This window comes from Phaethon aethereus (assembly GCF_964289735.1).
Source record: "Phaethon aethereus genome assembly, chromosome: 14".
Taxonomy (NCBI): Eukaryota; Metazoa; Chordata; class Aves; order Phaethontiformes; family Phaethontidae; genus Phaethon; species Phaethon aethereus.
In genome coordinates, this window is record NC_138590.1 from 17,455,718 (window position 1) to 17,478,229 (window position 22,512).

General features: G+C 49.2%; 1 protein-coding gene across 3 annotated transcripts; it reads right to left on the bottom strand.

Moving 5' to 3' along the window:
* Positions 1-2,388: 2,388 nt before the first annotated feature.
* Positions 2,389-14,692, bottom strand: SLC25A48 (solute carrier family 25 member 48; the record flags this gene model as incomplete). 3 transcript variants are annotated; one of them, XM_082006192.1, is made up of 7 exons in its annotated part: positions 2,389-2,511; positions 5,360-5,493; positions 6,730-7,016; positions 8,239-8,480; positions 9,037-9,108; positions 12,540-12,583; positions 14,647-14,692. In XM_082006192.1, the coding sequence occupies 7 exons, from the start codon at positions 14,690-14,692 to the stop codon at positions 2,389-2,391; spliced, it is 948 nt and encodes a 315-aa protein (XP_081862318.1). The 3 variants fall into 3 exon arrangements, with proteins under 3 accessions (XP_081862318.1, XP_081862319.1, XP_081862320.1); XM_082006193.1 differs by having other exon boundaries at positions 6,730-6,978; positions 8,228-8,480; XM_082006194.1 differs by lacking the exons at positions 12,540-12,583; positions 14,647-14,692 and adding an exon at positions 11,349-11,357 and having other exon boundaries at positions 6,730-6,978; positions 8,228-8,480.
* Positions 14,693-22,512: the final 7,820 nt, after the last annotated feature.

A 22,512-nucleotide genomic window follows, 5' to 3' on the forward strand; every position in this document is an offset into this window, starting at 1 on the left:
GAACGTGTTTCACGTATATGCATTAAAATAGGTAACATGGGAAGGATGAATCCTTAAATGCAGCCAGCAACAATACCTGTGTGAAGGGTCATCGATTTGTATCCATATTGTTTATCAAAAACAGCTCCCTGTGTTCTTGCCAAGCTCAAAGGCACTGTGAGCCTCCTCGCCTGCAAGTCCTGAGATGATGCAACACCAACTGTGTCTCCCACTCTTTAAGGCCGGTTTTGGGGGAAGCCACACTGTTGTGTTTAATTCGGGCCCCAGTGAAGAGGAGTCCAAGGTTGGGGACCCCATTTCTGAGTACTACTCCAGACCCAAGTTTTTAGGCACTTTCTGCTGAGGTCTTCAAGTCTTGTCACCAATTCCTCCATTCATCCAGGGAAGAGGACGTAGGAGTTTCTCCCTCCTTCTCTTTTTTTGGAGGAAAGTGGGATGGCCACTCCAGGTTGCCTTCAGAAACCTTTATTGAGGGCATCTGCTAAAACTGCCATTGCTGGGCTTTTCCCCCAGAGCTCTTCATCTCCAGAGGAAGATGGGGAAACCATACATTTCCCAGACAACAGCATCATCCCAGACTATTTCCCCATGCCGCATGTCCCTCTGCATGTGAGGCTGTTACCCCTCAGCCTCTCCTACCAGTGCCATCAGAGTCCTCTTGTCCCAGCAGAGCTGGTCCTTCTTCATTTTTGGTATCAGAAGCTCCATGCTTAGAAAATAGAGCATGGAGATATTTAACAGCAATAATCATAATGTAAAAGATCTTGGAATAATTGAAAGGCTGAGGTAGACCAAAGAGAGACCTGGGTCTCTCAGTGGGATTGCAGCAAAGAGCTGAAGGTCTGAAGCTGGCTCATGTATTTTAGAGAATAGTTTGGGATAAACTCTGCATCCTTTAAAGAGACTTCCTTTGCAGTCTTGAGAGACCATCAGCAAAGTGATGTCTGCACGATTTGGCCGTTGGAAGCTGGACTGTCACGTCAGTCTAGCTGATACGCTAACGAGATACCTCCAGCAGGTCCCTGGAGGGCTACACAAGGCGAGTCAGGTAAATTAACAGGCAGCCATCTATATGATACGCAGACTTGTTCTGTTGTTTTCTGAAGAAAAAGAGCAGCTTCATCTCTGAATTTAACATCCTCCCGTTTCCCAGTTTAATGTATACCTTGGATAACGAACTGAAGTTGTTGAAGCCCTTCACATCTTTTCATTATAATCTTGCCGAAATGGTGGCAAACTGGAGAGTTCTGTGCTGTAAAACATGAGTATCCATTTGTACGGGTGGAGTCATCCATTTCTTTGATCCTGAAAGCAGGCTAGGATTTGGTGTCAGTCCAGACTTCCTGCATGAAAAGCACCTGTGCACCCATCACACCTCCTCCTTTCCTTGTTCACAAAAAAGAGGAACTCATACACAGTGTTGCACAAAAGACGCTCCCTCGGCTGATGTCGGCTGGGCTGGGTTTGAGTATATCCATCTCACTCGGGTGGGTAAGAGAAGTAAGTTGTCCTCTCAGTGGGAAAAACGCCATCAGTGAAAAAGCCCAACACCAACATGGGAATCATTAAGGTGCTCTTGGACAACAGAGTGAAAGATTTGATAAGAAAAAGGTCTTTGGATTTGATTGAGCTGGTGCAGTTTTCGGAGTCCCGCAGGGACTAAGGCCATGGCAGAAGAGAAAGCCGATGCCGTAGGTGCAAAGACAGGAGTCTTCGATCAGAGCGGCTGAGCACTCACCAACACCACACTACTGATTTGGCTCAGGAAAGTAGACTTTCAGGTCTTCTTGGGAACACTTTTGAAATAAGAAAGAAGGAGGTTTATAAAGTACTGCAGAAAACAGCAAAGACTTCCATGAATAATCTTGAGTATTTAACTGCTAAAAAAGTTTCTGTAATCAGATATTTTTAATGCTGCTCCTTTATGCAACCCTGGGTTTATGAGGGAAAGAGTAAAACTGTGAGTTGATAGTCAAGACACTTTGAAAGGGCTTAATTTCAGGTCTTTGTGGATGGATCAAGGGAGGAAAGGATATTATGCAGGGAGTTTAGTGAGAATGATATTTCAAAATGTGTAAAATGTTAGAGAATATTCTCCCTTCCGATTTTCTTTTCTGATTCACACTAATCAAAATAATCACAATAATCAGAACGGATTGCAATGAAATTCCAGGAGATCTAGAATGAAACCAAAATCCATCGGCACATCTATTGTCTGCTCCAAATCCCACAGACCCAAATTTGAAAAGTGTTTGACTATCCAGATGTAGGTACCCATGTAAGTTATCTGACTTTCAGAGGATCTATACAATTGCAACTCCATTTGATTCAAAGATTAATTCTCTAATTTTAATAAAGCTAGAGGGTCTTTATGCGCTGACCTGGAAGTTAAGGATTGGTCTCAGTTTGGTCTCTTTTCATTGCTTTGAGGGAAAGTTCATAGCCAAGAAACATGGCTGAACTCATTGGGAATCCTCGCACTGCATTGACCGTGATGCCCCTAAAAAAGACCTGTTGGGGATGGAGAAAGGTTAGAGCATAGGAATACACTAGCTATTTTAAGAAGAAGAAAACATTGGACAAAGTCATGGTGGGATTCTGAAGAACCAAATCTTGGTTTGCTCTGGAGATCTGCTCTCACTGCCGGTCTTTGCTGAAGTCTGCGCTAGAGAATGGAAACGCAATGGAAAAAGTCACTGGTTTGGTATCGTTGTGCTCCACATTCTCTGTGGACCCCGCCCCGTATCTGCCAGCAAGAACTACAAGAGGTAAAGGGTAGAAAGTGGCCTCAAGCCACTGGTATAGAGCAGAAAGCAAGAAATCTAAAACATCTTCCAGTGTTGTCCTACAAAGGTCCTCCTTCCCTTTGCATACACAAGTGTGTGAGGATCGTGCAGACCCCAGGGTACAGCAAGAAGGCTGTTGCTTTCAGGCAGCAAATGCTCTGACTCCTGGGGCTGCATCTGTGGGCACAGAAGATGTTTGGGAAGTAGAGAGGAAGCGGTGTGGCTGCGAGCACTGTGCCACACGGACTATTTTGCAGGTTTCACTTTTGAGCATAGAAACAATTTTTCCAGCCACAGAAAACTAGACTTACTCTGTACCTCACTGAGAACTAGCCCTCGCCACCATCTCTGGAAAAAAATTTTTGATAGAAGCTGGTATTTTCACACATGGGTTCCTAAGGTCACTCTTTGGTGCTCATACATATCCCAGAGTTTTCTTTCATCAAGATAATAAACATGAATTTATACAGCCAGACTTCCCTATTCTGCTGAATATATATATTTTTTTAAAGATGCTGGCACTTACAGGAGCGAAAGACCCTGCGGCTTTTAAGTGCTTGAACAGTGAAGTGCTTTTGGGAAGTGGAGAAGGGGCCTTTGTCGCTCCTGGCATTGGCTTGTCTCCCTTCAAACCCCCCCTCGCTACAAACACTACTGCCCGGTACGTGCACGGGTGTGCACAAACCCCTCGCTCTGGGGTGAGCCTCTTTACAAAATGATGATTGCAGGGAGCGTCTTTGCTGGCCTGTTTCTCACAAAGTCCCTCCATTAACCACCCAGGCTAACCACGGCAGTCGCTGATCTAAACACCAGTTCAGAATAGACACGACGGGTAACATCAGCAAAGCAAGCCCCCTTCCAGGCTCTAAAAAACCAAAACTCCCACGGCTACTGTAAGAAAGCATGGAAGATCTCGGCCCCAGGACCAGAAGCCCATAGATGTAAGTGCCTAACCACTATGTCCCCCGAAATACTGAGCTCTGCTAAACACAACCACATCGTGTATCCAGTAAATCCGGTGCATGGTGCTGACTTGTACGAGACAGAACCAAAACATCTTCACATTGTTTAGGATAGAGTTTGCAATATGGGGATATTTAGGATATTACTTGATTTATTGGGGTGTTTTATTTTCCTAGGAAAGATAGAATTTTCTGTGAGGAAATTCAAATTTTTGCAGTATCCATAAAGTAACACGAGACAGCCAGGTTAAATAATTACAAAGATTTACGAAGAAAAGCCGAGAGGCATACATTTTTCTCATCAGAATGAACACACCTGACTATGGAGAAAGAGGAGGGCTATATTTACGCTTTTTTGTGTGCCAGGCAATTATTTTCAGTATTGTGAATGCTGTTCCTTTGTTCTAGCATGAAAATACCCAGACCCAGGTTTGCCATTTATCAGTTCTGCGTCTCCCAAGATACAAAAAGATTTTCCTTGTGAGAAAAGGATCCAGTCTTACCGTCAACTATTACTCAATCCTACCGCTGGCTTTGGTCAGGGTGCCAGGCACGATAGCAGAGAAGCTGCAAGCAGCTCAGACCTCAAACAAAAAAAAAACCCAAGTGCCTGAATTCAGCCGGTGCCCGTGCTTCATATGACTGTGACTTTCTTCACCCAACGGCAAAACCAAACCAGACTGCAGCCTTCCGTGACAGCCAGCATGACATAGTGGCATGTTGGCAAATATTTAAATCCCACCGACTTGTGATTTTGTAGGTTATTTTTCTTTTTGTAACTTGTTACTCGTTTCCCTCAGTGTGTGAAGATTAACACTTTGGACCTAAGAGCCCACGTGATGTTGTGATGACAACATAAATACAGATTTATTTCTATATCAGAAGATGTCTTCTCATAGCTATGCATTGGCAATGCAATAAAGCTGCAAACCCTGGTTCTCTGCCATTCACATTTAACTGAGGAAAAGTTTGCAGGTAGAACAAACATCTTTTACTACACTAACAGACAAAGTCAGAAAAAGGAGATAAGGGTTTTTTTGGCACGCAGCCCTTCTTCACATTTGAAACCAAAGCAATTCTGATTAAAGAACATTTCCAATCAACTCCACCTTGGTGCAAAATGAGGGTGCGCAGTGCAAAATGCAGCATCACTTCCACCAAAGCACTGCCCAAGGCAACCAAACACACCTCGGGTGCCAGCGTGGTCCCACTGGAATCAGTTCCCATTGACTTCGGTGTCAATGGGAAACACTTGGCCTCTGCACTTTGTTGAAGCAATCACAGAGGCAAGATTTTCTACCTCTAATTTACAATAAGTCAAACCACATCCACAATTTAATGCACTGACATGAAGTGTTATTTTAAGTTAATTACGTCAGCAGACCATGACCCCCAGTCATTCATTTTTTCATTGCTGTAGGATGCATTATTACTCTCATTATTATGAGTTAGAAAGAATCTGCACTATAATTACCTGCTGTCATATTATAATCTAGCAGTAACTGGCTTTAGCTGTCTCTCAACCCTGCAGATAGGGTTGTAACAACCATTGTATTTACAAATTGAAAATTAAATGCCTAATGCCCAGATTTTACTTTAAATAGCACTTACTTTTAAGCCCTCGTTCTGGTAGCTCTGCAAGATACAGTCAAGGGTCCCTTTGTACTTGTTTAAATAAACTCCATCTGCCTGAAGTCGACTTTTCACAACGTCCATTGGAGTAGCAGTCCCCCAGGAAATGGCTCCTAGAAAAATGCAGAAGTATTTGAACAATTTCTTCTCTATATTTCTTTGGCCACAGGTCAATGAACTCAGAAATTCACCTCTCATCTACCACACCATATTCATGGGATTTTCATTTCAGGTCATTCACCCTGCTCAGGCACAAGAACAGTATTTCTGGGAGCAAAGTTCCTTGTTTCTGGAAGAAGCACTGAGGTTTTGGGGGTAATCAAACGGAGGCAGCCCAGGAGGTGCTCCCCCAGGTGCAAATACATCTTCTGCTGTAGAGCATGGACATGTCATGGGAAGAGCCCGAGCTGCAGACAGCTGCTGCTTGGGGCAATTTCAGAAAAACTGGAGTCCTCAGATAATATAGTTGAAAAGCAAATTTTAAGCTGAGAGGGCAAATAAGAGGCAGGTTCATCTCATGCAACCAGGATTAGGTTGCACACAGCTGAGATACTTCATCATTCCTATAAAGAAACGGTCTATTCACATTGATTAGCCTGCAGCTGAGTGGGATGTTTTGCCTCTCTGGAAAGGTCAGCATGTGACCGAAATACATGGCCCAGTTGGACAGGCAAGAGCTTGTTTGGTCCTGCGTGAGTGTTGGGGCATGCTAGAGAAGCTGTCCAGGTGGGCCAGGGCTCTCTTTATTTGCAGGAGAAACAGTGTGGGCATTTTGTAATCATTACCTGAGCTAAGGATTGATCTTCATTTAGGGGTCTGCAATTTAGAAATGGCCAAGAAATGGGGAGTGGGTATTACAGATGTAAGCACGGTGAAGGATGCACGTGCCGGTCTTACTAGCAGGTATACACAGGAAAAAAAAAAGATGATGACGACCAGTAACAGTCAGCTCTGCTCCTGCTGCGTGCAGGTAGGGAGCACACCCTCCTGGTGGGCAGCCAGCGGGTTGAAGTCCTCTTCTGGAGGCATCTTGGCTGCCGTGTATCACTGAGAAGGTGACACGCAGGCTGCCGTGAGACATCCAGGGAGATGAAGGCACTGGCTGTTTTCCTTCTCGCTGACATTGAGCCCGATGAAGGTCTGATAACATGACTTCCATAAAGTTTGTCAAGTCATAAAGTGCAGCAGTGGTGCCAGGGGACTTGGCCCTGGGGGAGGAAGGTTGTTCAGCCCCAAGTCCTCTCCTGGTGACCAGGAGGATGTGGCAGCCCCTGAGCCACCCCGTACATCTGCCCTGGGAACCTTCCTGTCCTCGTTTTGCCAGCATTGGGGGGAAAAATGGTGCTTACCTGCTACACCCCCCGCCAGCCAGATGGAGGAGGGATTAGGGGAAATGCATCCATCAGGGGTAATCCATCCACAGAAAAATGTGTAAGGGATGAAATAGAGGCAGTACCCAGGAACATCCCTCAGCAGCATTGCTCCCGCGCCTCGGTATATTCCTGCTATCCCCTCTTTCTGTAGGACTGTCCTAAAGCAGTGAATTGGGCCTCGGTACACAGGAAATCCAGGAACTGTGGGCTTTAGTTTAATGTTTGCTGCAAAAAAAGACACAGCTGTTATAATAGCTATATTGCTACCCAACTCCTCGCAAAAGCCCACCGCCGCCGACCAGACAGAAATCGCTGCCATCCATTTGCTTTTGCTGGGATCAATATGTAGGGTGTGAAAAAAGTCATTAAGAAAGAGGACTTGGGCACATTTTTAAAAGATATTTAGACTCCTCAGGACAGATTTTTCTTAGTTGCATTGCAGGCCTCCCAACTGGTATGTGCCCAGTGAGATTTTCAAATGAGTTTAAGGCTATGTGCCAAATTTGCATAGATTTTAATCACACCTGGTGCCAAGCTGGATCTTTGGAAGCCTTGACATCTTCAGAGTCTGGCCCTTCTGATGTAGAGGACTGAGCTGCCTTTGGAAAGCTTAGGAGCATTAGGTTGCTCACCCGCATGGAGGCTTTTAAAAATGGACATAATATTGTTTTATCAAAGCAGTACAAAAATGTCAGCGTTTCACAGTTAAAGACCACAGCTGTAGTCATGGGAAAGGCGTTTGCGAAAGTGCTGAAGTCCAAGCTGTCCAGCTCCGAGGCTGCGCCGTCTCTTCCTTTGGCTGCGCATGTGCCCCGGTGGGGTTTGCTCCATGCTGGCAGCCTGCAAGGAAATTCAGCCGCCGCTTCGAGCAGAAGCAGCTCCTCCTGCCTGCAGCTTCTGGAGAGGTTACAGCTGCCCACTCCCATCCTGCCAGCATCCCCTCCTGGCCCATCTTGCCTGCGCCTGGGTGCCTGTAACCCTGCCCCGAATATGCAGTGGTTTGCAACTGTACGGGTGAAAATTTTGCTTTTGAACAGAGGAGGGTGGGATAAGAGAGAGGGGTTTGTGGGCGATTCTGTGTGAGACTAAGAGTGTGCAGCAGTGGATGGGGAGCTGGCATTACCACTGGTAGCCGTGGCGCTGCTGGCGGGAGCTCCAGGCTACCCGACAGCCCGGGGGCTGCGTGGGGAAGGCAGCTCCTGCGGCTCCTGGTCCTGAGCAGACCTGCTCCTGCCTTCATTAGAGGTCGCACTCAGTGGAAATGCCAGCAGAGGTCTGATCAATGTCACTGGTAAAAACGCTCCCCTTGAGCTGAGCAGGATGAGGTCCATCCTGAGGCTGAAGGAAGCACCTTTACCCCAACCGCGGTGGCACAAGGCAGCAGAGAGATGGGCCTTGAAGCAAAGCTGTCCTAAAGCTCTCGGTAAACACCAAGGACTGGCAGAGAAAGGAAAAAGTAGCTCTCGCTTCCTACCTTTGATGTACGGCTGCGTTTGCAGCTGTAGCCTTATCTTTACCAGGTCCACAGGAGTGCCGATGCCCACGGAGATGAAGCCTGCCACCATGCTGGCCAGAGCCACGTCGGCAAGCACCGGCGCGTGAGATGGGTCTCCGTGGCGGAGCTGGCTGAGGAGCCGCTGTGTGTTGCTGAAGACGCCGAACACCACGGAGCTGTAGACGGCGATGCTGGCCAGCGGAAAGGACATGCCTTTGAAGAAGCCGGCCACCTACTCAGGGAAGGGAGCAGGAGTTACCAGAGCAAACGGGACTGAGCAGCGTAAACCTCAATGTCTATCAGGTGAGAAATGCAAATGCAAATAGCAGGTGTCTCCTGGAACCAACCGTTCGCACGTGCTGAGCAAACGAAAATTAATTCATACTTGTGACGATTGTGCATGGACATGCTGAAAGTACAGGAACCCTCTTGTGGCCAGCTGCTTTCCTGGCATCGCCAAAGTCAGCAAAATGCCTCTGGTCGAGCTCTGCCAGCAGGTACAGGCAGAACAGCCACTGTGGATGTAACAACCAAGGTGGAAACATGGGCAATATCATTTATCACTCCATGCCAGGGATCTGTCTTTGCCCTATAGGAGTAACCAAGAGACTTACCTTAGAGTTAGCAAGAGAAGGCTGTAGGAATCTGCAGTCTCGATTGCACCAACTTTATTGGTCTTTGTATAACTGTTGGTGTCAACAGTGATTTTGTATAATTGCTTTATATATTTACCTATTTATCTACTTGCATTTTCTACCAGCACATTTTAAGTAAGATAAAGTACTTACAGACTCATTTCTGTACACAGTGAGAACACAGTTGAATGTATTTCCATATCCTTGTCCAGCTTGCAAACGAGTCTGCAAAAGACATTCATGAAATGTGATTAAAATGCCATGCTTCCAGCCCAGTGAAAGCTCATGCTACGTAAACAATGTGTACTTTGCTTTGAGAGCGAAGCCTTCCGTAGTTGTAAAGAAAACAGAGCAATAAAATAAGATATATATGCATCCACCCCCCTTGAACTTTGCCAGAATGGGATCTCAGAGGTCTGAAGCTTTCTGCAACATCTGGAATCGATGACTGTGGAATTGCTCTTGAGTCCAGACCAGCCACCTTGGCCCGGCACCGCGCTCGCTGCAGGCTGCTGGTGTGCAGTGCTCTCATTGGCAAGGTCTTGATTTATGTGGAAATTGGAGAGTGATCTGGTCTCCCCCGTTTGGGGACCCTCAGTGAGGTTAGGATACGTTGCTGAAGGATGGAGAGGCGAGCTCCCCTGGGAGGCTTCCGGGGCCCTTCTCATCCAAGGTGGATTTTAAGACACAGAAATACTAAATGGAGCCAAAATAATTCAGCTCCATCTCAGAAATTCTCCATGCTTCACTCAAAAATACATTTTTACATCATGTCCAACAAAGACATTTTGTTACTGGAAAGCCGTGGTTATACGCCTTCCAAAAAATGCCTACAACAGCTGTAAGAAATGGCGCATAAGTCACGACAAAGCCTATATGATTCGACATGCTTTCCCTTCTCACATATATATATATGTACACATATATTTAGATCATCTGTCATTCAAGCTGCTCACAAGTTTTCAATAAAAGAAATCCTAATGACTGCTGCATTTTGGGGGTTAGAGCTGTGCAAGGAGATGGAAACCCTGTTTGGTTCACAGGGCCTGGGGCTTCAGCAACGGACCTTGGCAGAGGCCGGAGCTCATTTTTCAAAGGAAGACATTCACATGTGCTCTATCAGGATTGTTTTTAGGGAATAGGGACAGCATTTTTGGTCATACCCATCAGCACTTCTGCTAGCAGGAACGGCAAAATGAAGCCTGGAGGGACAGTGCCAACCTGTGCTGGAGGCAAGTGCCCGGCCCCTTCCGTCGGTACAGCCCCAACATACACCAGGGTGAAGCAGGAACTTTATTTGGGAATTTAAAGCCCAAAGGAGCAAATGTCCTCTGGAGTTCATGGCTGGGGAGAGCTTTTGGACAGCACGCAGCCGGTTGAATGATACAGTCATTTGGCCCAGAGCCCTGCAAGAGGCTGGCCGGTGGGGTGCGGCTGTGGGACCCGGCCGGGGAGCGAGAAGGACCGAAGCCTGGGCTCACCCCTCACCCCAGGGCTGCTCCGTGCAGCCGTCTGCACGCACCGAGCACCGAGCCTGGCCAGAGGCCCTGGAGAAGGCGGCAGAAAAAGCAGAATATTTACTGAGCCCTTATAAACAAGCCGGTGCGTGAAGATGCCGGCTCCGGCTCGTGCAGCGCGCGTTGCGCAACGCAGGCAGGCCCGGGCCGCGGGTGCAGGCCTGTGCTCGCCGTGACTCACGCCAAGGGTGACGGGGCCGGGGGACCGGCGGGGCGGCTGACTGCACCCGGGGCGGCTCGGGACAGGGTGACCGTGGCACACAGCCCCGTGTTCCCTCCTGGCTTCATTTGCACGCTTAGCCCAGACATTTCCATTTTGCATCCGTGGGCTTGTTTTTTTTCCTTTTACACAGTAACCAGGTGTTTAGAGGTTCAAGTTAATACATTTTTTGAGTAACTGAGGGCAACTGAGGGACCTCAAAGGTTGCTCCTTGCATGTTGCTCCACACATGCCCCTTAGCTGAGCTGTTAACACCCAGCGCTGAAATCCCCAACATCTCTGTCAAAATCAACAGATACCAGCATGAGTGTTCCTCAGGAAACGTCTCCCTTCCCTTATGATTTAATTAGACAGGGCTCTTGGGTGACACCAAGAAACTGAAGAAAGTTCTGGGGAAATGAATGCAATGTGGAGGACGAAAAGTGAGTAAATGTAAAACTGTTCAGAGTTTTGCAGGGCTGTGGAAAAACAGCTGCTTGGGTTTGATGGAAGCTGCAATGCTGGGAAGGGGCCAGCTGGAGGAGGAGGTCTGCTTGATGGGAACCATGGTGCAGATACCACATACCCCATCGAACCTTTCATTCAGTCCTGCCTCCTCTTCCGGGTGGGGAAGGACACCCCCGTCCTCTGGAGGCTGCGAATGCTGCTGAGCTGCCCCTTTGCTGGCTTAGTGCTGTGTAAAAACTCTCCACTTTGCTTAAATTTGGAAAGATAACAAGTCTGCCTGCTTGGTATTCCCAAGCAATGTCCAAAGCCAAGGGCAACAGAGGGTCAGCCTGACAGTTGTCTTTATAAGCATTGAAGGATGGGCTCGCTCTTTGTTGGCATCCAGAAACTCGGCGCTTCCCAGCAGGATCCTCTCTCAGTTGTTGCCAACCTCCCCCAAACCTGGCAACGAAGCCCTGATGGCCAGCCTGAGATGGTGACTGCCTTGGCAACCTGGGGCAGAGCCTGCCTGCGCTGCCCATGCCCTGCCCGTCACTGGGATGTGGTCTGCACCCATCCTCTCACGGTGAGGGTTGATACCGCCTTAGCAGCTCAGAAGGACTAGGGCTGGCATCTCCCAGCCCCAGGAGAGCCGGCTGTGTGCGAGGGGATGGCTGTGATGGCTGCAGAAGGATGTGGCGTGGGCCATGCTGAACCCTCGTGTCCCTCCATGGGTCCCTCAGGTACAAACAGGACCACTGGCTCTTGGGTCTGCCACATCTGACAGCCCTGCCTGATGCCAGCAATGAGGCTTGCAGCATATCAGAGCACATGGGCAGAAGAGTTGAAGCAATGAAAGTTGGCAAGAGATGCCTATCACACCGTGCAAAAGGAGAAAGGAACAGGACCTTCCTTGTCAACTCAGTTGGGTCAGGCTGCATGGGTGTGCATGGGCTTGTCTGTGTCATGCTTAGCAAGTATCTTCTTACATCTCTAAATCCTTCCCTTGGAGGAATAATTGTCTTGCAGGAATAGCAAATATTGTGCCTCATAGCACTGGGATAACAATTTCAGCACTCTGCCCTTCCAGTGTTGCCAACGGTAGGAAAACACGTAAAAAAGTGCCTGCAGCAAAACAAATATAGTTTCCTGTTGCCCTTTGAGTACTTGTCTGTAGCAAAGTTCAATAAAATGTTGGCAGAACTGTTTGGTAAACCACACATTAAGTAAGGCCAGCTTTAATTTTCAGCATTAATCCTCACCGGAGGAATTCACACATATCAGCCAGTTCTCCTCATTCAAAATGAGAAAATTCAAAATGAGCATTGGAGAGGAAGAAAGGCTAAAGTCTGTGAAAACATTTCCACCCAGGCTAAATTCCCCCTTGGGTTGGCAGGGGAAGTGAAGGTCTTTTGAAGCACCATTTAGAGAGAGAACACCTCGTAGGTGGGGTTTTGGGTGGTGACGTGAGAGCATGGTTCAAAGTGTTTTACCTTGATCGTGTCCAGGGGGTGGCCCACAACCACGCTGGCAGCTCCTGGGGATGAAAGCAAAGTATTAGGTGAAATATTGAAGAAGCTTTTGTGACGGGACAAGAAGCAATGGGTTTATAGGGGAGGAGGAGAGATTTCCATAGGAAAGCTGTACTGGGCCAAGCCAGAGCAGCGCCCAGCACAGTGCCCAGCCTCTGACAACAGGCAAAAGCTGGGCAGAAACCCTTGTGCATCTTCCCCTGAATACTCTCCTGGACCCTATCAATTTTACATCTCAAAGGCATCCAAGTGAGAGGAGGAGGTGGTGGATTTCTATGTCCTGTCCATGAACAACCCTCCTTGCACTCTTGTAAGCTCATGCAAACCGTTAGCCTCAAAATGGTGAGATTCAGGTTAGACACAAGGAAATGTCAGGCTTTCCCCTGGCTCAGACAGTGATGCACTAGAGCCAGTGTCGGGAAGAAAAAACAACTCCATCCCAGCTAAAACCAGGACAGCCAGCTGCTGATGGGGACTGCAAACCCCCATCCTTCGATGTTGTAAAAGCAATTTATAGAGATACCTGTCAGGGACAATTCTGATAAAGAGGATCCTGCTCTATATTGATCTCCACAGTCCCATCCAGCTGCACTCCCTGATGTTGTCTGGGAGAAACTGGCCCATTCCCCCACACTTTCCTGCCCACCTCCCCAAGCCACTGCTGCCAGGAGCCACTGCGGTGGCACAGAGCACGGCTTGGTTTCCCCCTTCTCCAGGAGGATGGAGCACCCCATGCGCTGTGGCCAGGATATGGGTTTGTGTGCTTATAGCAAACACCGCTGGCAGTTTTCAGGGTGTTTGTGGAGATGGTGGGTAGTTTGTGCTTCTTACACATTTGCAACTCTCCATGCAAATCAGTGTCCCCAAGTGCTTTAGAGACTACATGATATTTCTCACTGGTAGTGGATTAGGACTGAAAAGAGCATCATGTCCTTGGTCAATACATTATGACTTTACTCAAAAATGTATTATAAAATACATTTTATAATACATACTTTAAAATACTCTCCTCCTAGACCTTAACCTGAGACCCTCTGTGGTCCAGCACTGTGTGCGAAAACCGGCTGCTGCCTCCGATGCTGGGTGGCTGCTCACCCCCGGACACCCTGTCCCGCTCCCGGGGGTGTGTGGCAATAGCAGCGGGTCAGTCTCGCAGGCTGCAGAGATCCAAAAATCTGCTGCTCGCGTCACCTTTTCGCAGAAGTTCTAGTTTCTTATAGAGTCAGCTCACCGATTTAACCTCCCCTGGCTGGTCGGGATCCGTGAGCCATCTCACAGCCCGTTGCTGAGCCCGCCGTGAGCCGTGGCCTGGGCAGAGCCCTGGCCTGCGCTGGCCGGTGCCGCGATTGTCCCCCTGCCAGCTGCTCCTGCAGCCCGTGCCGGGAGCGGGCAGCTTACCCGCACGCCGTATCTGCTGCTAAACCCGCACCCCGTACCCGCTTCTAAACCTGCACCCGCTGCTAAACCCAGTTCAGACCTGTAAGACACCCGCCATTGCGGGCGCCTCTGCAGATCCTCGCCTTTCCCTTTCTTTCTGGTGTCAGTTTTCCCGATGTTTGCAGTCGGCACTTCCAGCAGACGGGATCGATACCCTTCCCTGCCAGCACGGCCGCCCCGGCCATCAGCCTGTTTGCCCTGGCCATAGGCCTGTTTGCCCTGGCGCGATCGCGGGGTCAGAGCCAGGCGGTGCCTCTCCCGGGGGTGTGTGCGGCTGGGCGACCCCGGGTTGGCTGCTGCGAGCCCCGGCTGCTCCTCTCCGAGCCCGGCCGGGCTTCCAGCCGGCGAGGGCCGCGGGCGTGCGGGGTAGCCCTGGCAGCCGCACCCCGCCTTCCTGGGCGCACGGCAGCATCGCACGCGCCGGCGCTTCAATTTTGAAGTATCCCGCCCGTGGAAATTGGATTAAACTGCACTTCGGAGCCAAAGCAAAGCAAACGGCGCATCCGCTGCTATGAGCGCGCCGGTCGGTGCCACAGACCGTAGGTGACACGGAAGGTTTTATTCCCACGCACGCTCCTGTCCCCCCGCCCCCGCTGCCTTCCCCCGTGAGCCCCCCCACGGCACCACTTACCGCCCACCCAGCCCGCCGCGAAGTCCTGCAGCTGGAGGCTGCCCATCCTGCGCCGCCAGCCCGTCCCGCCAGCGGGGCAGGGGGTCCCCACCGGGCAGGGGTCCCGCCGTCCAGGGGGTCCCGCCAGGCAGGGTGTCACACCGGGCAGGGGGTCCCGCCGGGCAGGGGGTCCCGCCGGGCAGGGGGTCCCGCCGGGCCGCGCTCCCCGCCGCCCGCCGCCCGGCGTCTCCCAGCCGGAGTGACATCACGCACCGGGGCTTAAAGGCGCCGCACAGGGGCCGGCGGCGGCGAGAGACCCGCCCGGGCTGGGGTGGGGAGGGTCTCGGTCAGGCGTGGGGAGTGACGATGGGGGCAGCACGGGTGTTTCTCGTGGGCTTGATGCTGCCGGCTGTCAGGTAACTGGGGGCAGAGCAGGCTGCTCCCTGCGCTGGGGCTGGTCGCAGCGAAGAGAGGGAAAAGCGGCATCGGGGGCACAGGGGCTTCTGAAGGGGGAAAACGGGGGGGTGGGGGTGGGATGGCGAAGTATGCTAGAAACTCTTAAAGATGTAAGTCCATAGATAAAGAGTATAACTCACGCAGCCTTACTCAACTGAAAAACATCTCCATTTGCTTCGTTGAAATCACACTGCCTCATCTTCAGGAGATACCCCCAATTTCTGTATTACCTTTTCAGGAGATACCCCCAATTTCTGTATTTTGACAAGCAATGAACAATTGCCCCCTACCCCTTCCCTTCTCCATATCATTCACAAGTTTCTTACACCTCTATTACCTGCTTCTCCCTCAGTCCTGTCTTTCCCAGAGTCAAGAGCCCAGCTCCGTTTAGTTCCCCTTCCATGCAAGATGCACCTTTTCACCCTCAGTCATTTTTTTTTTTTCAGTCTTTGAACTGGGCAACCAGAACCACAAGCGATAGGAACAAACCAGGCACTCAGCAGCGTAAAGATATTTTCTGTTTTGGTCTCAAACCCTTTTCTGGCAATTCCTAACATGCCTTTCTGATTGACGCTGAAGACTGGGCTCTCTTTCTCAAATGGTAAATACCTAATTTTGAGCCCAGCCTGGCTGTTGTGCCACTCATCTGACACTTTCAATTAGTAAATCTAATGTCTCACTCCTGAATATCACCCAGCCACTCAATGGCAGGACACCCTTCTGGTCCTCAACCAGATCACTGATCTCTTTGTGCTCACCGACTCCATCAGAAAAGCCCTCTTGGACTTCAGGGGCATGACTTGCTCTGCAAAAGATGCGTTGGCCCTTTGCCACCATACGTATATATCTGTCTCACCTGGTTGTGGTTTACTACAGCCCAAAGCAAATCTTGTTCTATAGAATTTTGTCTATTTGTCTGCAGATAGCAGTTTTCCTTGCATGAGTTTTGGAGGTTTTCTAAAAAGGTTGGCATCAGGTTTGCTCCGTTGCCTTCCTGGACTACCAGATTGGGTTTTGTTGAAATGCATTTTGTTTACATATTTGGGTAACTATGGAAAATGTTGAGAGTTCATAAACAAGAAATCCTGAACACCAAAATACTAGCTGGTAATATAAATGTTTAAATTTTTGTCTTAAATAATTAGTATTTTAATTTCAATTGATAAATGAATATTTTGCACAAAAGGACCTTAAAACAATGTCCCCTTTATGTGCATATAAATATACACAAGAAACCTTACCACCGAGTTGGCTGAAGGGAGCTCTTGTCTAGAAATTGCTTACAGAAATTTGATATTAAGTGCATGGTTATCAGCTCAGACAATCTGCACCTGAAACTTTAGATTTTTCAATGCATAACAATGCACGTTCTCCATGAGGAGGGTTATCCTCGAGCACCAGGTCTCTAATGTTGCTGAGTGCAGAGTTTCAGGGTAGATGTGTTGGAGACAACATGGGTGCACAAGCACTGTGGAAAGTGCTTTCAGTTATTTGTTTTCTCAAATTTGCTTTCTTCTTTTTAGAAGAAATGTGCTTCCATATATACGGTAATACAGAACGAGGATATTGTCCTCATTTTTCACGCATATTTTCTTGCAAAGCCAGAAGAAAAGCTGGCTGAATGAGGTAATTATTCAGATAGCATCATTAATCATTAATGAATTCTCTTTAACTGTGAGTAACACATTTCCACGCCAAATTCAGGACATCCGCTAACTCAGGGAGAATAGTGGAAATGGTCTTTGTGCGACATTGAGTCAAGAGTTGAAACCAAATGTTACGGAGACTTTAGTGTAAACAACTCCTGGCCTAGAAGAGGAAGGCAGAGAAGGTGGGATGGACACAGGAGGTGGACTGAGGTGTCCTTGCGGCGGTACCTGTGGACACGCTGACCCCGGCAGCGTGCAGCGGTGCAGGACACTTACAGCTCTTGCCACCGGCCGCCGTTAGCACTGCCCACAAACATACAAACCAGCCCCAGAGCAGGCAGAGACCTGTGCACAAGCTTGGAGTGGTTAATACTGGCTTGGCCCCGCGGTGCCCTGCTCCTCTGTGTTTGTGGGGGGGTGTTTGCCCCTAAAGTGAGGTGACTGCAGCTCAAAAAAGAGACTTTTTCCTAACCGTCAGCTACGGATTGTGAGCAGATGAGCCGTTTCCACGCAGGCAGCAGCACCTCTCGGTGGTTATGCACAAGTAAACCTGTGCCACTGCTGGTCTGCCTGCAGGCGTTTTGCCAGGCTGCTGTGGAGTGGGACAGCGTGGAGTGGGACTCCACACTGGAGGGGACTGGGACCCATTAAAGCAAAGCGGAACTCCCCTGCTTTGGGCAGCGGCACTAGCAGGGGCATCTTTGCACTCAGAAATACTTTCCAGCATGCTGCCAAGTCCTGCCCCGGCTCGTGGCCCCTGTCCTCAGCCGGCAGTCTCGGGTACGCTGCTGTTTGTTGAGACCTGTGCACACACCTCCATCTCCCAGCTGACGGAGGATCTCCCTTTACTGGCAACAGGCAGCAGTGCCGTATGGAGAACTGGGGAGGGATCCACCCTTTTGCTGCTTGGAATCCCAGCCTGGGCTTGTAGCCGCTCACAAAAGTGCTGGTCAGAGGGAGAAAATTATGGTTTTGATTAGGGATGAGGAATCCTTCTCCTCCTGCCAAGAGAGGAACAGGGAGATTGTGTCATCTTGAACACTCTTGATTCTGCCTCCTCCTCAACCACAAACCCATTGTTTTTCACTGTACCACGCTCTTTTGACCAGCTTACATTCTTTCCACAACAGGTTTATGCTACCGAAGGAATTTCCCACCATCTTACCAGGAGCCATGTATTTTCTCGGGGCGAGCGCTGCAGTGCAGGGACTGGGGCAGACTCAGTAGCTCATGGTAGATTCATACTTAACCACTCTGGGAATTAAAGAAACTACTCTGCAGGGACGGAGTATGTTAGAGATGAAAAGAGATTATAAATTTCTTGTCCAGCTGTAAAAGGTTTCTGAGCTGGGATGCATTTCACTGGAAATACAGCTGATCCAGGGATAAAGTCCCTTTAAATATTAACCTATTAATAACATACAATGGCTTAAGCTGCTGGGCTTAAGATACAGGTAAAACAACATTAAACCTTATTGCTGCGGCCAGAGTCACTGGTCATCAGTGTCTAATGCTTGGTGTTTCTTTGAGGAGCTGAGTCCTGTGAGCAGAGGCCAGTAAATTAAAAAGCAATGTACACAAACACCCTGGAGCAACGTGGAGCGGTGATAAGAGGACATCTTCATGGGCTACAGCAATCAGACAGATCCAGGCAGGGGGGAGACATGTCAGGGGCCACATAGCAGAAATAGTTATCCCTTCCAGGAGCTACCAAACAAACTCGTTTCTGTGGGCAGCGAAATGTGAGTGCTTTCTCCACAGGAATGTGCGTGGAAGATGGATTAGGGACTACGAAGACACCAGAAGCAGGCATGGAGGGCCCCACTATGAATGGCTGCAAAGGTCTTCTCTGCCCTTCCTTGCCCAGGACCTGGGTAGGTTTTGCTGGAGGAATAGTGTCCCAGGAATAATTAGGCAGTGAGGGGAATCCTGTGGTCTTTTCATCACCCATTTTCTTATGCTTTTATACAGGGAACACCTCTGACACATGCCTGAAGTAGCTGATGTCCCATGAGCAGATACATCAACAGGCCTACAGGCAAGACTCAGTTGATGTGATTGTGTAATGCTGGAGCAGATCTCCTGGGCCAGGCTGTCCTCAGCCTAGAGTGATCAGGAGATTCCCAGTTACATCCAACGTATCCTCCCAGATCACAGCCTGGCTGAGCACCAGCCAGCAGTCAGGGCAAGTGTTCCACGAGCAGCCCCTGGCACCATCCAACGCCTTCACTTGAGGGTCATGAACAGCCCTCTCTGGCGTACTGAGGTCTTCCTCTGCCATAATTTCTGGAGAGCAGGAGAAGCACCAGCATCTGCAGCCTGGTGAGCTGCAGCCACACTCCCACCCATGCAAGGCTGACCCTCCCACAAGCCAAGGATGCTTTGGCTGAGATGAGCCAGCTCCATAGGGACGTCCTTGAAGCCGAGAGCAGAGCCATGCTGCAACGGGCGGCAATAGTATGGAAGAAAAGGCATTTTTCTCTGTCTTGTCGGGAGAAGACAGCCAGCTGTGACTCATGGTCCCTGCTTCCATCCCCCGGGTTCATTTTCAACACAGCAGCTATTGATAAGACCTTGAAAGAGCAGGAAGTTTCCCTGGCAGAGGCGGCTGGGCAGGCAACGTGTGGTTGTACTGCTAATGAGCCTAAGTGGAGCATTTTGCTCAAAGGCATGAGCAAGTTTCCAAGTTTTGACTGTATCATCAACAGCCGCCTGCTCACGGTGCTCAACTCAGCCTCACCACACTCCATGGTCAAAGGAACACTTTCAGCAGCACCACCATTATATGAGGTTTATTATAGGCAGAGAAGAGCGAGAGCTGCCAGAGAGGAGATCAAGGGACGGGTTGATGTTCAACCAGAGCAGAATTTAACAGCGCAGGCTGTGCTGCATGCAAGAGCAATGTGACGGTCATGGGAAAAATACTTTCCCAGATTTCTCTAAGAAATGTTGACTCCCGTGACCTGCTCTCCTGTACGTCAAACCCTCCACACTCTCACAGAGGGAATTGGAGCATGTAGAAAGAGTAGTTGAGCCAGGAGGAGGTTTTCTCCAAGGTTAGAGACAGGAATGTCTCTGGAGGCTACAAGCAAGTTGCAAATTCAGGGAGCTTCACGCTTCATCAGCCAAGCATCTGCAACAGCCACCCCAAAGTATTTACGCTGCAAATAGCTGCAGGAGAGATCCTGCAATTGCTGCTCTCCAGCCTGCTTGTGGTTGAGAGGCAAAGCCCTGCCCAGGCTGCCCAAACTCTCTTTTTAAACCCCCAAATACTTCAAGTATGACCATCACATGTTATCCCCCTGACAGTGACCTCCTGATGGACAAAAGTTCTTATAAAATGCCATTGGAAGTTCACCAGGCTCTCTATGTTTTCATTTCTTGGATGACGGTTAATGTTCCAAGCAGAAAACCAAGTCATTTTGCTCAAACACATGAATGAAAGAAATCTGAGCCTCAGCCAGTTTTTACTGGAACACGAGTAGAGACATGGAAAAGCTTTGAAAGAAGTATCTAGCCCAAAGAGGTGTTTGTCAGCTGTGATGGTTGTCCTGTCCTCTGATGGTGGAGGGGAGCTGAGAGGACTGGGGCCAAAGCAGGGCCTGCGCGGGTGGGCAGGAGCAGAAGCAAAGGGGAGCGGAAGAGGAGGTGGCGGCTGAAAGCAGGCACAGGTCTGCAGGCGGGAGACATGAGAAGGTCCTGGAGAAAGGGATGGTGGTGGAGAGGAATCTTCTCAACATTCGGGACAGGATTTGTCCCTTCGAACTTTACATTTCCCTTCTGCAGTTGTCTGCCTGAGCTGGTCAACTCCGCAACCTCAGGCGTCTAAGATGAACTGTGGCTTGTGATCTGGTGAGGACCAGAGCTCAGATGTACACATTTCCACTGCAGAAATCCACATTTAGGTAAAATAGTTCCGGCTCTTGGCTTTCAGGTCGTGTGATAAGTCAGACAGCAGACAGAGACTCACCAGGTGAGATGAGCTCCGTTTGAGCTCGAACTTCATGTGGTCGAACCCCTCCTGCTCATATGCATATGCTAAATAGCACAGCTGTAATAGCAGCACGTGAATGCACAGTTCCTCATGCAAACCCCAGTGGCAACTGAAAATTAGAACAAACCATTCTTTTCAGCTTGTGGAAGCTGGATATCTAACCCTCTAGAAAAATAAACAGCGATTTGGAGCTTGGCTTTCATAAATTGCCTCAAAAATCTCAGTAATTGTGAGTGACTAAAGTATTTAGTCTTAAAATTTAGTTGAAATGAGGTTTTGTGCGTGCGTTTATGATTGTCGTCAGCTAAATAGTTTCCTCCGAGTTTACCCCTCCAAACATCCCTCCACCCTTGTTTCTGTTATTCTCTTGCAGAAAAGGGATTTTGTTAGGTTGCCAAGCCCAGCTGGGCAGGAGTAGAAGCTCCTCATTGGGGAAGGAGGAGCAGGCTAATTTTACAAGGTGAACGCTCCTACTTGCATGGAAACATCTCTGCAATCAATAGCATCAGGAAGAAGAGTAGCAAAACAAGACCGTTAAACTGAGATCTTCCAAGTTGCAAATACTAATCAGAGTGCTCGAAAGCTGCAGGAAAATTTACATGAGAGAAGCAAACACCGCTTCTTCGTGGGCAATGATTTGATTAAACGAGCACAGCGAGACAGTTTCTCATTTGTGTTAATGGAGCAGCATCCTTTGTTCGTGTTCAGTCCCACCGATTCCCTGCTCACAATGTCCTGTTTAAGCTCTATTAATTCACTGTGGAGCCTATAGGAAGAATTCGTGTTCATCCTTGCTGGAAGGGCTCAAAGCATCACTGCTAGTGAAAAAAAAAAATCAAGACAGCAGCTGAGAAGGGCTCGGATATGAAAAATCATCAGAGTGAAAACTGGAAAATGAGGAGTCTTGGGTCTGCTGAAGAAATCCTGGTGGTTGTGCCTGAGCCAGGAGTTCACCCTTTGCGAACCTCTTCATGACGGTTACCTGACCTTGTAAATCAGGACTCCCATAGAAGGTCCCTCCGGAGGGCACCCGCAGGCCAGTAAGGCAGGGAGGAGTGCTGCACCTTTAGCTGGGGCTGGGTGTGTCCTTTGGCATTTTGGCTCCACGAGGTATTAAAGATGAGAAGCACCTCAAACACCAGCGGCTGCACGTGACCCCTTTCCCTCAGACACGTGTGGGACCTGCCCTGGTGCTCAGCGAGAGGCTGCGCATCTAAGAGCTGCCCGACTCCGGCTGCCTGGATAAGCAGGGAAAGCAAATATGCTGGCGCAAAAGGCCAAGCGTCCTGCTGAGCTTTTAACGGAGTGAAGCTGTAACAAGTATTTCAAAGAAAAAAAAAAATAAAGTCAAGGTAATGCTGGCAAATCCAATTGCTCATCACGGGTGGTCACATTCGCAGCCAGGCGGTTGGGTCTCAGCAGCCTGGGTGCCGTGAAGTGTCCCCTCCCTGCATGACAGCATCTCGTGCCGGTTTTTGGTGCTGCCGTGGGACGCGGGGCTGTCTCAGCGGGCGTCTCCTCACGCTGGGCTCCACATACGTAAGGCTGACGGGACTTACAGCAGGGGCTGGGTCTTTGCGTGGATGCTTTTCCCTCTAGAAGTACATGGTTCAGAGTCCAGCTATGGTCCGAGTGGTACTTTTGTGGCATCTATCCAAAGCTCAAGGAGATGCTTGTTCTGCAAAATGCATGATTTTTGTAAATGACTCATTACTGTGCACCTTTGCTGTCATTCCAGAGTCCCCGTTGATGTGACCATGACCAAAAGGAAGTTACGTACAAGAACTT